The 14,765-nt window shown below is 49.0% G+C and overlaps 1 protein-coding gene and 1 non-coding gene across 9 annotated transcripts in view; one reads left to right on the plus strand and one right to left on the minus strand.

Annotated features, from left to right (window-relative positions):
• SMARCC2 (SWI/SNF related, matrix associated, actin dependent regulator of chromatin subfamily c member 2) overlaps positions 1 to 4,109 on the minus strand; it is a 28,347-nt gene extending 24,238 nt beyond the window's left edge. For 7 of the 8 annotated variants that reach the window (XM_025402198.1, XM_025402196.1, XM_025402200.1 and 4 more), the window contains exons 1-3: positions 3,886 to 4,109; positions 1,733 to 1,852; positions 714 to 799 (exon numbers count right to left, since the gene is read on the minus strand). In XM_025402198.1, coding sequence (XP_025257983.1) covers positions 714 to 799; positions 1,733 to 1,852; positions 3,886 to 3,996 — 317 coding nt within the window. In that variant the 5' untranslated portion in view covers positions 3,997 to 4,109. The remainder of the gene's footprint in view (positions 1 to 713; positions 800 to 1,732; positions 1,853 to 3,885) is intronic. The other variant, XM_025402202.1, reaches the window with a different exon arrangement.
• A 783-nt stretch (positions 4,110 to 4,892) lies between these two features.
• TRNAS-CGA lies at positions 4,893 to 4,974 on the plus strand. Its single transcript has one exon. It is a non-coding gene; the product is annotated as a tRNA-Ser (tRNA).
• The last annotated feature ends 9,791 nt before the right edge of the window (positions 4,975 to 14,765 follow it).

A 14,765-nucleotide genomic window follows, 5' to 3' on the forward strand; every position in this document is an offset into this window, starting at 1 on the left:
ATTACAGGCATGAGCCACCACACCCAGCCTTTTTTTTGTAGTTGTTGTTGTTTTGAGAAGGAGTCTCGCTCTGTTGCCCAGGCTGGAGTGCACTGGCGTGATCTTGGCTAGCTGCAACCTCTGCCTCCCCTTTACAAGCCATTATCCAGCCTCAGCCTCCCAAGTAGCTGAGATTACAGGTGCCCGCCACCATGCCCAGCTCATTTTTGCATTTTAGTAGAGATGGGGTTTCGCCAAGTTGGCCAGGCTCGTCTTGAACTCCTGACCTCAAATGATCCAACCACCTCGGCCTCCTAAAGTGTTGGGATTACAGGCATGAGCCACTGTGCCCAGTCATGACTTCTTAATATGGGAAATTAGGAGGCAAGCTTGCTTACAGCTATTGCCAAAATCACCTGGGATCTGAGGTTCACTGATCTCAACTCCATGAATCACTCTCTGTGCTTACTCCAAAGGGACAAAAAAAGGTTTCAGACGCCAACCTAAGAATCCCTTTTCCTCTACAAAACACACACTGATACTCGAGTACACACTCACTCTTGGCGACTGTTTTGGCTCTGACTCCCAACCATTTTTCTGACCTAACAAGTCAGGTCTACTGACCCAGCAAAATAAAGACTCACAAGAATTTCTACCCCAGAAAGACCCCAGGGAATCAAAAGGAGGGATTTCCTCTAAACTAAATGTAAGAAGAATAGAGAGAATCATCTCACCATCCCTGGTCACTCTTGAATTTGTAGGCAGCTGCAAGAATGTGGCACAAGGAGCCTCCCGCTTTGAAATCTAGGAAACATTTGATCTACAAAATCAAGGTACGGAAGAAGCATGTCAAGGTTCGATTGTAAATTCTATCATCACTTAAAATCCTTTCACAAAATCCCATGCTGAACTGATCTCCCTCTTTTTTTTTGAGATGGAGTTTCGCTCTTGTTGCCCAGGCCGGAGTGCAATGGCACGATCTTGGCTAACTGCAACCTCTGCCTCCCAGGTTCAAGCAATTCTCCTGTCTCAGCCGCCCAAGTAGCTGGGATTACAGGTGCCTACCACCACATCTGACTAATTTTGTATTTTTAGTAGAGACAGGGGGGGTTTCTCCATGTTGGTCAGGCTGGTCTCCAACTCCAGACCTCAGGTGATCCGCCCACCTCGGCCTCCCAAAGTGCTGGGATTACAGGCGTGAGCCACCGTACCCAGCTCAAAGCTGAAATTCTTTAACCCTTGTGCCATTGCATCATGTGGCCTGCAAGAGGGGAGTGAAAGAAACCAATATACAGAAAGCACCACCTTGTGCTAACACTTTACTGGATTATCTCAGGTGCCATTATAGAAACCCTACAAGGTAGGTTTACTAATCCCATCTAGAGATGAAGGAACCAAGACTCATGAATGCTGCCCAAGATCACACAGCCATCAAGTAGCAAAGCCAGGATTTGAACACAAGCCCACACAAATCCAAATCTCAAGTCCGCTTTTAACCATGCCATGAGAGACTTGTGGACTGATCCCAGGCACTCTGAAATAATTTGTTGCACAAAGTATTACTAAGACAAAAAGAATGGTAAACTGGAGACTAGGCCAAGCCAATAATGCCCTGACCAGAGATAAGGATGGTAGAAAATAACCCAAATTTCAAAAATTACAAAATTCACAAATCTTTTTTTAAAATACAACTCTCCAGTTTGGTGGACTCACCACCACCACCCCCCGCCCTCTCTCCTACTTCTGCACTCACCGGCAGTTTAGTGAGCGGTGCATTGCTGACATGTTTGCCAAAAACTTCTTCCTGAAATTGTAGTAACTGTACAACCAGGCTAGACAGGGACTTGTTGGTGGGTGGTTCAGCTTGTATATACTAACGGAAAAGAGGGAAAGGAAAGAAAAATAGATCTCAGATAAATTGTCCACTATCTTCCACATTTCTCCCCCAGGGGCTCTGGAAGTATCTGGAGCAAAGAAAACAGTGCCTTTCTCCCTATTTAGTCTCTATAAAGAAAATGGCAAAAGGGAGGCTCTGGACATCCCAACCAGGAAGCTGAAATTCTGCTGTCACCAGCCCAGATGGCCAGTTTTGGGGAGAACAGGGAAGCTTACTACTCTTCCTCAGCTACACTCTGAAATTAGAGTTGCAGGACCCTATTATCTTGGTACCTCATCTTCAACCAACAGCACTGAGGGTTGTTAAAATTCTGGAGGTTTATAGAGTTCAGATCATGGAAGCAATACCTTTGGAGCTCTAAGAGAGACATTTCTTAGGGGAACTCTGTGTAAAGCCATGATTCCCCCTATAATGTAGCCTAACAAGAAAAGGTACAAGGAAGTGAAGGAGGGCAAGCTCACTGAGAGTGAGCCTGTGCATTTTGCTCCTGAAGACTGGGTATAAAGGTCTTCATAAGCCCTCCTAGACAGGAAGGGCCATCCACTCACCAGCCTGATGGAAAAGAGCAAGAAAACATCTACCCTGTCTGAGGAAACTGTATCCGAGACAAGTAACCCTGGCTCTACCTCAATATTTCCACACTTCGCTACCTAGTAGCATCCTAGCCTTCCATTCTAATTTGAACCTGAGCCAGGAGACTTTCTTTTTACCTTTTGACCCGTTTTCTCCCCCCTCATCACAAAGAAGACAGCGCCTCTCAGTGAGAGGTGAAAAGAGATAGATCTGTGAAGGGAAAGGTAAATGACAAAGAGCTAAGAGCACGGAAGCTGAACCAGGTCACAGTTGTCAATCCCCCCCAAGGCCGGAGGCTCAGCCCCTAGCTTGATCTCCCTGCAAAAGGTCAAAGCAAGAGCCTCTCACAGGCATAGAAACAAGCCATAGAAATAGCAGCTATTTGTCAAGATTCTGACACCCAGAGAGACCCCAAGGGCAGGGCCAGGCTCATAATCAGGATCAGTAGGAAGTTCTCCTAAGCCACTAAGCACACTTCTGACGAGCTGCAAAGCCGGCAGGAAGAAATGGGGAGCTGAAAGAAAGCCACAAAGAGAACCCCTCTCTGAGGGTAGTGAGAAAAAGAGAGGCAGACTATTTCCAGGGAAAACCAGGCCTAGAAACAAAGACGACACCAGGAAGAGGTCTAGTAGAAAAGACAGGTAAGGATTCTTAAACCCTTTGTTCACTACCTTATGATCGCCAGTTATGGGGTTTAGGGGTGAGGGGCTAGAGATAGAACGCTCACCCTAACCTCTTGACCCCAAACCCACGGTACTGCAAAGCTAGGTTGCAGGGTGACTTCATTGCAAAATCGAGGAAAGGTTTTGGAAGGGGTCGCTACCCAGGAACTCCTATACCCCAGCTCCCTGAGAGATTCTGTTGCCTCTTAGATGAAGGTGGGGGATGAGCGGCGGAGACAGGTGATCCCTGGGTGGGGACCTTTTTCAAGCTGATGAGCAGCCAACGGCTTGCTCTGTGACTGTTTACCCTCCTGCTTTCCATCCTCTCTCTGAATATACACAAAGCACCGGGGAGGCCTCAGCCCCACCGGTACCCGGCTCCATGGGGAGCTCTGGCGGGCACGTTCCGGGTTGCGGGGGAACCCATTGGGCACCCGGTCCACACCCGGCCGGCCGCCTCTCCCAGAAGAACCAGGAGGGCGATGGCTGAGGGGAAGGTGGGCTAATGGCACCGGGGCCTGCCGGGCAGTAGAGAAAAACAAGGGGCAGAGGGCGCAGCAGTGGGGGCGGGGGCTAGGCTCGGAGGCTAGGGGTGCGGGGAGAGGGAGGCTGGGGGAGGGGCGCGGGCGCGCGGGAGGGCGCGCGGGGGGCTGCTCCGAAGGCCGCAGGGGAGGGGCTGGGGCGCCTGGAGGGTGGGCAGGATCCCGGGGCTGCAGGGCCGCGGTCCCTTTGTCCCGCCCCCGGTCCCCGCGCGGCCCGGCCCGGCCCGCGTACCTTCTTGTAGTTCTTGCCGAGCCACAGCCGCACGTTGTCGAACTGGGTCACGGTGTCCGCGGCCTCGTAGTACTTCACGTTGGGGCCGCCGTCCTTCTTCCGCACCGCCATCTTCTCGGGCTCGGGCCCCGCCGCCGCCCGCCCCACTCAGCTCAGCTCCCGCCTCCTCCGCCTCCTCCTCCGCCCGCCTCCCGCCGCCTCCCGCCGCCGCGGCCGCCGCCTCCCGCCGCCTGGGCCGGCCCCGGTCCGCGCTGCGCCCCCTGCCGGCAGGCCGGGCGCGGCGGCGGAGCTCCAGGCGCGGGCCGACCCTGGTGGCCTACCCGGCAGCGGCGGCGGGAGCCTCCGGGGAGAAGGACTCTTCCTGGAGGGGGCGCCATTCTCCTGAGATCCCTCTTACCAGACGCGAAGCCCTTCCCTCTTTTTGCCTCAGCCCGTTAGTGTCACCTCGCTATCCCACTCCAGGCGGCCGCCAGTCGCTGGAGCAGCCCCAACCCGTTGCCCCGAGTGGTCCTCACCTTGCGCATTCCTAATCCGACGGAGCCCCTCGTCCCCCAAAACCCCAAAACTCTTTCCCCAAAAAGTTCCTTCCTTCCATCCATTCCCAGCATCTCCCCATTTAAACTTTTCTGAGTCTCCCTCACCCCTTGCGCTTGTCCACCCAGCAACCCCTTCACTTGTTAACCCAAAAGTCCCCTAGCCGCCACCTTGGGGACCCAGTGCCTTCCTCAACTGCTTCCTCCGCTGGCCTCGCTGTCGCCTCCTAAGTAGGTGTGAGCTCCTTGAGACTCCGACTCTTCGCTAGGCAGGAGACCCTCCTTCCCTGGGTCACCCGGTCCATCCGACTCTTTTTCTCTGGGTGGCGTAGATAGGAGGTAAGGAACCAAGGGGTGGGGAGTCCTCAGGTGAGTGCGCGTCGAGGCCGGTACCCTGCTTCCGGTTCCCGCATGTAGTCCCCGATTGCAGTGCGGACCCCTTCTGTAAGCGCGCGGCAAAATGCGGTTTTGGAAGTCACGGTGGCCGAGTGGTTAAGGCGTTGGACTCGAAATCCAATGGGGTTTCCCCGCACAGGTTCGAATCCTGTTCGTGACGGCTTTTTTTTTTTTTTTTTCTTATTATTATTAAGACGGAGTCTCGCTCTGTTGCTCAGGCTGGAGTGCAGTGGCGCGATTTCGGCTCACCGCAGCCTCCACTTCCCGGGTTCAAGCAATTCTCCTGCCTTAGCCTCCCGAGTAGCTGGGACCACAGGCATGCGCCACCACACCTGGCTAATTTTTGCGTTTTTAGTAGAGACGGGTTCACCGTATTGGCTAGGCTGGTCTCAAACTCCCGACCTCAGGTCATCTGCCCGCCTCGGCCTCTCAAAGTGCTGGGATTACAGGCGTGAGCACCGCGCCCGGCCTGACGGCGACTTTTTAAACCCCACTTCACAACACGTAAAGGAAACCCCAGTTCTCACAAGTGTCTTTCGTGCACTTTCTCTCTCCAAAAGGAAGCCGCCAACGGGTCTTACCCCTGTATTTGGGAGAATGGGAGTGATCTTGGGAAGCTTAATTATGTACGACTGTGTTGGCTGCTAGACTGTGAGGCATTTTCAGAATTTTATAACTTCAGGCTTGCTGGGAGAGCTTTGGCACATGTCTCATTCTTTTGAGGGCATAGGGAAGGATTTGGTTGAAGGGTTACATTTTGTCTGGGAATGTGAGTGGCTGTTTTGCAATATTAGTCAAACCTAGAGTTTCCTCTAAATTTCATGACCAGAAGTCACACCTTGTAGGTCTAATTACACCGAAGACCCAGGAAACAGGGGATTCTCTCATCTGGATTTCCTTGAGGTGTACAGGGCTAGAAGGGAGTAGCCTATTGAAACATCATTGCAGATCCAACTAGAGCCAAGGTGTGGGAAGATTATTCTCACTTTTTATTGAGTGCTTATTATGTGCCAGGTACTGTTTTAAATTATCTATGTGTGTTAACCAAGCGAGGAAATTAATCTCATCTTTAACCTTTAACCCTCTTATACTCATCTCACCCCATTTTTCCTGTCCCCTAATTTCTGATTGTGGGAGGATCTGGGCTGCTTGTTGAAGATTTTGTTGTTTGTTTTGGGGGGTTGTTTTTGAGACAGGGTCCTGCTCTGTCGCCCAGGCTGCAGTGCAGTGGTGCAATCTCAGTTCACTGCAACCTCAAACTCCCAAGCCCAAGCGATCCTCCCGCCTCAGTAGCTGGGACTACAGGCATGCACCACCACGCCCAGATAATTTTTTGTATTTTTAGTAGAGACAGGGTTCTGGGATTTCGCCATGTTGCCCAGACTGGTCTCAAACTCCTGGACTCAAGCAGTCCACCTGCCTCAGTCTCCCAAAGTGGTGGGATGACAGGTGTGAGCCACCGTGCCTGGCCAAGGATGTTCTTTTTGTACTTCTCACACAGCCTCTTGTCCAAAAAGAATCCCAAAGGGCAGGGGGCTCTAGGGTAATACATAGAGCTTTCTACACATTTATACCTTAGAGTTTCCCACCTTCATACCACTGCTCAGGCTGTTCTTTCCAGCATGACCCTCACATTGCCTCCCTGCCCCTCACCATTAACACTTTCCAAAATCCTTTAGGCCCCTCTTCTTTGATGCTCTTGATCACTCCAGCTACCTGTCAGTCTACCACCACCACCATTCACTGAATTGCATGCAAGGACTTCTCGCTTGATATGCTAACATAAAAATAAAACAAAAACAGGGCTGGATGTGGTGGCTAACTCCTGTAATCCCAGCACTTTGGGAGGCCTAGGCAGGTGGATCACGAGGTCAGGAGTTCAAGACCAGCCTGGCCAATGTAGTGAAACCCCATCTCTACTAAAAATACAAAAATTAGCTGGGCGTGGTGCCAGGCGCCTGTAATTCCAGCCACTTGGGAGGCTGAGGCAAGAGAATCGCATGAATCCAGAAGGCAGAGGTTGCAGTGAGCCAAGATCATGCCACTGCACTCCAGCCTCGGTGATGCAGAGAGACTCTGTCTCAAATAAAATAAAATAAAAACACGTTCCATTTATTTTACCTGCTAAATATGTCTCAGATATGCTCACTTTTCTCAGGGGTGAGTGCAGGCTGAGCTAGAGCCTTCATTTGGAAAGTAGTGGTATTTGCGGGCACCATACGAGGTAATATATAGAAAGCTGCACTAAAGCATCCACACTGCAGTCTGGGACCTTAAACCCTTGCATGGCTGCTTTCTATGTTGCAGGATATGACCCCTTTTCTCTCACCACTCTTCCATATTCACTACATTCTGTCCACTGGCATTGTTTTAGTTCCTGGCTTATTTAGCTTTGCTCCCATGGTGTTGTCCGTCTGGAATAATCTTTCTCTTCCACACTTTCTACTCATTCTCCACCTAAATGTTGGTTCTCCTGTGGAGTTTTCTCTGACCACTTGTTGCCTACCACATCCTATGCCCTCATCTTATTATGTGAAGTCTTTCTTCCCCTGTGGCATATAACCACATTAAACACAGATAAGCCAGTCAGTTTAAAAAATGGGTGTTTTTTACAGTAGTTATGTGTACATGTTTTAATCTTCAGACTGGTATATAAGCTTCTTGAGAGTTAGGACTGTGTATTTTATTTATTTGCATCTTCTCTACAAGGCCTTATAGATGTGATCAACTATGTATTGAATTAATTTATAAAATCTCATATGCTCACAATTCTCCTTCCTACCAAATCCCAGTTTGCAGAGGCTCTCATATTTAGATATCTGGAGAGCCAAGACCAGAATTGACCAGCAGAGGGCAACCAACAACTATGTTGTGAAGGGAAGAAGGATCCATGGTTTACAAAATGGAGGATCTGGACCAAGAAGGGAAATATGGCAGAGGTAATTTGCTACTTGAAGATTATGCCTTTTATTGTCAAATTCTTCTCTTGTAACTTTTGTGGGTGAGAGGCCAAGGATTCAAACCTTCATATACAATAGACCATTTTAAATTTCTACCATCCCCATGTACCCACGCCATCTCCCCAGTTCCTTCACCCTTCCTCTTCCACTCCAACAAATCCTATGTATTCTTTTACCTTTCTTTACCTTGCATGATCTGGCCCCCTCTCTCTCACCATTCTTACGTATTTACATATCACCCACTGGCATTCTTTAGTTCCTGCTACAGTATGTGGCCTTGCATATTTTCCCTGAAGTAACCTTCTCCACTTAGGCCTGTAGTCCCACTCATTTAAACCTTGTAAGGAACCTTCCATAACTATCCTTCCATAACACCTTCAAATTCCTCTACTCTTAATCAATCCTTCATGAATTGAGAACAAACAAAACCCCACTTGCATTTGACACTTTCAAATTTCCACATTGTTTTCTACTTCCTTTCATTTTTCGAATAAAATGTATACCTTTCTGTCTCCAGTTCCATACTATCAGATACCCTGTCATCTGGTTTCTGCCTCCTGAAGTGTTTTGGTTGTTTTTTGTTTGTTTGTTTGATTTGAGACAGTCTTGCTCTCTCGCCCAGGCTAGAGTGCAGTGGCACAAGCTTGGCTCACTGCAACCACCACCTCCCAGGTTCAAGCAATTCTCCTGCCTCAGCCTCCCGAGTAGCTGGTATTACAGGTCCCTGTCACCATGCACCTGGCTAATTTTTTTTTTTTTTTTTTTTTGTATTTTTAGTAGGGACGGGGTTTCATCATGTTGACTAGGCTGGTTTTGAACTCCTGACCTCAAGTGATCCACCTGCCTCAGCCTCCCAAAGTGCTGGGATTACAGGCGTGAGCCACCGCGCCTGGCCTCCTAAAGTTTTTTAGACATTAATAGAAACCACTGGACAAATTTAATAATCTCTTCTCAATCTCCATCCTTTCTGTGTTTGAAACAACTTGATTTCTTACTGGCCTTCAGAAACACTTATTTTCTCCTTCTCAGTATACTGCTTCTCCACCTCATTTGCTTTCTTCTTCCTCCTGTGGAATTCCACCAAGGCTTCATTTTTCTCCCAAGACAAAATCTCAGAGCCACCTTTCCAGGTATGTCCTCAGCTAAGCCATGGTCCTTTATCTCCAGCTATCTACATCTCTACACAGCTGACCTAGTGTCACCTAATATGCAAACAAAACTTCTCTTCCTCTCCCATAATCATCGTTCTGAACTTTTCCCATTTTTGTTGATACCACTATTCACTCAATTCCTTCATTTCCAGCTCTAAGAATTAATTATCTGAAATTTTGTTTTCTCCCAAGCCCATCATTGATTCATCAGTTGCTTCCCCTAGCACATCATCTTTTTTTTTTTTTTTTTTGAGACGGGGTCTCGCTCTGTCGCCCAGGCTGGAGTGCAGTGGCCAGATCTCAGCTCACTACAAGCTCCGCCTCCCGGGTTTATGCCATTCTCCTGCCTCAGCCTCCTGAGTAGCTGGGACTACAGGCGCCCGCCACCTCGCCCGGCTAGTTTTTTGTATTTTTTAGTAGGGACGGGGTTTCACCGTGTTAGCCAGGATGGTCTTGATCTCCTGACCTCGTGATCCGCCCGTCTCAGCCTCCCAAAGTACTGGGATTACAGGCTTGAGCCACCGCACCCGGCCAGCACATCATCTTAATTCATGCCTGTTACAATGGCCTTCAAGGTGCCCCAGTTTCATCACACTGAAATCCACCCTACATTAGTGTGATTACACTGGTTTCTTCATATTATTCCCCTGTCCAGTTCCCCATCTAAACAAACACATGATCCTATTATCAACATACCCTATCTAAATTGCCTGTTTTTCTTACCCTTACATCTTTCCACTAAGATACCTTCCATCTAATCTGGCTGGTCACCTCCATGTGACAGCCCAACGCCTGCCATCCCTCATGAAGTTCCTTCTCTTTACTAATTAGGTAATCTCACCCTATAATGATCTTTTCAGCAATAAATTATTAGATCTTAAAAGTATTATTATTTTGCCCGGACGTGGTGGCTCATGCCTGTAATCCCAGCACTTTGGGAGGCCGAGGCAGGTGGATCACCTGAGGTCAGGAGTTTGAGACCAGCCTGGCCAACATGGTGAAACCCTGTCTCTACTAAAAATAAAAAAAATTATCCAGGCATAGTGACTCACGCCTATAATCCTAGCTACTTGGGAGGCTGAGGCACGAGAATCACTTGAACCCCAGAGGCGGAGGTTGCAGTGAGCCGTGATTGCACCACTGCACTCCAGCCTGGGTGACACAGTGAGACTTTCTCTCAAAAAAAAAAAAGTGAGTCTTGGCAGGGTGCAGTGGCTCACGCCTGTAATCCCAGCACTTTGGGAGGCTGAGGCAGATGGATCACGAGGTCAGGAGATTGAGACCACGGTGAAACCCTGTCTCTACTAAAAATACAAAAAACTTAGCCGGGAGTGGTGGCAGGCGCCTGTAGTCCCAGCTACTTAGGAGGCTGAGGCAGGAGAATTGCGTGAACCCAGGAGGCGGACCTTGCAGTGAGCCGAGATCGTGCCATGGTACTCCAGCCTGGGTGACAGAGCGAGACTCCGTCTCAAAAAAAAAAAAAAAAAAGTGAGTCTTACTCTGTCGCCCAGGCTGGAGTGCAGTGGTGCGATCACAGCTCACTGTAACCTCTGTCTCCAAGGGTCAAGGGATTCTCCTCCCTCAGCTTCCAAGTAGCTAGGATTATAGGTGCGGCCACCACACCGGCTTATTTTTGCATAGTAGAGACAGGGTTTTACCATATTGCCAGGCTGGTCATGAACTCCTGACCTCAGGTGATCTGCTTGCCTTGGCTTCCCAAAGTGCTGGGATTACAGGCATGAGCCACCGGGCCTGGCCTTAAAATTACTTTTATGTAACTAACCTTTTTTTTTTTTTTTTGAGACAGAGTCTCACTTTGTCGCCAGGCTGGAGTGCCATGGTGCGATCTCGGCTCACTGCAACCTCTGCCTCCTGGGTTCAAGCGATTCTCCTGTCTCAGCCTCCCAAGTAGCTGGGATTACAGGCATGCACAAGCACGCCCAGCTAATTTTTGTATTTTTAGTAGAGACGGGGTTTTACCATATTGGCCAGGCTGGTCTTGAACTCCTGACCTCCGGTGATCCACCCACCTCAGCTTCCCAAAGTGCTGGGATTACAGGCATGACCCACCGCGCCTGGCCTGTAGTTGTTTTTTAAGAGATGGGTCTTACTCTGTTGGCCCAGGCTGGAGTGCAATGGCATTCATAGCTCACCATAGCCTCTGGGCTCAAGTAATCCTCCTGCCTCAGCCTTCCAAGTAGCTAGGACTACAGGCATGCACTGCCATGCCCAGCAATAGTATCTCTTTATTAAAACTTGTTGGGATGACTCAATTAATGTCTAATGTTTAAAATAGTGCCTCACAGTAAATAATCTCGCCATTACATTTCTTTATTGCCAGTGTCTAATCCTGTTCAGAAGTTAGCCCTGATGATTCCTTTACAAAGCCTTCCTTCCCACATTTCACCAGATATGTAGTTGGCGCCTTTCCTCCCCATTGTCCCATTGTACTTAGTCCCTATCTATTAGCAACATACTATTATGTATTTCCCATTATTTCTTATTCTAGTGTGTGTCGCCTACAATGCTGCAAGTTCCTTTAAAGTCCGTTCTTGCTTTTTTTTTTTGAGACAGTGTCTCACTCTTGACATCCAGGCTAGAGTGCAGCAGCGCAAACACAGCTCACCGCAGCCTCAATCTCCCAGGCTCAAGAAATCCTCCCACCTTAGCCTCCCAAGTAGCTGGGACCACAGGCATGCACCACCATGCCATTTTTTTTTTTTTGAGACAGAGTCTCGCTTTGTTGCCCAGGCTGGAGTGCAGTGGCCGGATCTCAGCTCACTGCAAGCTCCGCCTCCCGGGTTCACGCCATTCTCCTGCCTCAGCCTCCCGAGTAGCTGGGACTACAGGCGCTCGCCACCTTGCCCGGCTAGTTTTTTGTATTTTTTTAGTAGAGACGGGGTTTCACCGTGTTAGCCAGGATGGTCTCGATCTCCTGACCTCGTGATCCGCCCGTCTTGGCCTCCCAAAGTGCTGGGATTACAGGCTTGAGCCACCGCGCCCGGCCCTTTTTTTTTTTTTTTTTTTTTAAATAGAGACAGGGTCTTACCATGTTGCCCAGGTTGTTCTCAAACTCCTGTGCTCAAGGAATCCTCCCACCTTGGGCCCCAAAGTGCTGAGATTACAGGTGTGAGGCACTGGCCCCTTTTAAGTCTTATTTCTCAATTATTTATGTATCTCAAATGCTTGGTACTATGTCTAACACATGACAGGTGCACCATAAATGTTGGCTGAATCTAATCAGTTACTAAAACCTGTCCATTTTTCTTCCCAAATGTCATTCTCTTTCCTGCAGTAATTCAAGCCTGTATCCTCTGCTTCATTGAATTACTACAAAGCTTACTAACACTGCTGACACCAGTTTCTTACATTCTTCCCATTCTTGCATTCTTTCAGTTTCTTGTATTCTTTCCAGAGTAATGGGTTGGAAGTCATTCCTCTTCTCAAAAACTTACCGGTAAAGTCCAAATTCCCTAGCATGCATTCAAGGCCTTCCAATAATTGGCCCCAAATTACTTCTAGTCTTATCTTCCATTATTTCCCTTCATTATTCATCTTCCAATAAACTCTGTGCTCCAGATTACTTTGGTCTCTGCCTTCTTCAACATTTTCTTCACCCTTTTTTTTTTTTTTTTTTTTTGGAGACAGTTTCACTCTTGTTGCCCAGGCTGGAGTGCAATGGCGTGATCTTGGCTCACCGCAACCTCCACCTCCCAGGTTCAAGCGATTCTCCTGCCTTAGCCTTCTGAGTAGCTGGGATTACGGGCATGCACCACCACACCCAGCTAATTTTTTTGTATTTTTAGTAGAGACGGGGTTTCTCTATGTTGGTCAGGCTGGTCTCGAACTTCTGACCTCAGATGATCTGCCCGCCTCAGCCTCCCAAAGTGCTGGGATTACAGGTGTGAGCCATCACGCCCGACCCTCTTACTTGTTTTTATTCATGCTGGGATCTCAACTTAAAAGAAAGTATAAATTGGTGGACCTTACTTTTTGTTTTTTGCCCACAAGCATTTTAAGATGACGTCTCAGGACAGGAAGGTAGCAGTGGGCCAGTATCACGCCACTGCACTCCAGCCTGGGGAACAGAGCGGGACCCTGCCTCAAAAAAAAGGAGATGGGATCTCACTGTCTTGCCCAGACTATAGTGCAGTGATGCAGTCTTAGCTCCCTGTATCCTTCAACTCCTGGGCTCAAGGGATCCTCCTGCCTCAGCCTCTCAAGCAGCTGGTACTACAGGCACATGCCACCACCCTTGGCTAATTTAAAACAAATTCTAGGCCGGGAGCGGTGGCTCACACCTATAATCCCAACACTTTGGGAGGCCGAGGTGGGCTGGTCACGAGGTCAGGAGATCGAGACCATCCTGGCTAGCACCGTGAAACCTCGTCTCTACTAAAAATACAAAAATTAGGCCGGGCGCGGTGGCTCACGCCTGTAATCCCAGCACTTTGGGAGGCCGAGATGGGCGGATCACGAGGTCAGGAGATCGAGACCATCCTGACTAACATGGTGAAACCCTATCTCTACTAAAAATACAAAAATTAGCCAGGCACGGTGGCGGGCGCCTGTAGTCCCAGCCACACGGGAGGCTGAGGCAGGAGAATGGCGTGAACCCGGGAGGCAGAGCTTGCAGTGAGTGGAGATCGCGCCACTGCACTCCAGCCTGGGAGACAGAGCGAGACTCCGTCTCAAAAAATAAAAAAATAAAAAAAAAAAACAAAAATTAGCCAGGCGTGGTGGTGGGCGCCTGTAGTCCCAGCTACTTGGGAGGCTGAGGCAGGAGAATGGCATAAACCCAGGAGGCGGAGTTTGCAGTGAGCCTAGATGTGCCACTGCACTCCAGCCTGGGGAACAGAGCGAGATTACGTCTCAAAAAAAAAAAAAAAGAAAGAAAAATTCTTTTTGTAGAGACGAAGTCTCACTGTATTTTGTAGGCTGGTCTTGAACTCAAATGGTCCTCCCACCTCAGCCTCCCAAAGTGCTAGGATTACAGGCATGAGTCACTGTGCCTGGCCCACAAGTTTTTCTTTTCTTTTTTTAATTTGAGCCATCATTTAAAAGTTGTGAAATTTAGCATAGCCAGGCACGGTGGCTCACACCTGTAATCCCAGCACTGTGGGAGGCCGAGGCAGGTGGACCACCTGAGGCCAGGAGTTCAAGACCAGCCTGGCCAATGTGATGAAACCCTGTCTCTACTAAAAATACAAAAACTAGCCAGGCATGGTGGCATGTGCCTGTAATCCCAGCTACTCAGGAGGCTGAGGCAGGAGAATCGCTTGAACCAGGGAGGCGGAGGTTGCAGTGAGCTGAGATGGCACCATTGCACTCCAGCCTGCGCTACAAGAGTAAAACTCGGTCTCAAAAAAAAAAAAGGCTAATGGTGGGGCATATCTCCTAATGTTACAAAATGAAGAACATCTCTCTCCTGTGATGTCTTCTGTCCCCAGAACTGTTTAACTTGAATCTCTCAAGACCCTATCTAATTTTATTTAGTAAAACAGGAGCTAGGCCAGGTGCGGTGGCTCACACCTGTAATCCAAACACTTTGGGAGGCCAAGGCGGGTAGATCAGTTGAGGTCAGGAGTTCAAGACCAGCCTGCCCAACATAGTAAAACCCCATCTCTACTAAAACTACAAAAATTAGCCGGGGATGGTGACACGTGCCTGTAGTCCTAGCTACTTGGGAGGCTGATGAGGCAAGAGAATCACTTGAACCCGGGAGGCGGAGGTTGCAGTGAGCTGAGATCGTGCCACTGCACTCCTGCCTGTGGAACAAAGCGAGACCCCATCTGAAAAGAAAAAAAGCAATCAATTTCTTTTTTTTTTTTTTTTTTTTT

Source organism: Theropithecus gelada, chromosome 11, assembly GCF_003255815.1.
Source record: "Theropithecus gelada isolate Dixy chromosome 11, Tgel_1.0, whole genome shotgun sequence".
Lineage (NCBI taxonomy): Eukaryota > Metazoa > Chordata > Mammalia > Primates > Cercopithecidae > Theropithecus > Theropithecus gelada.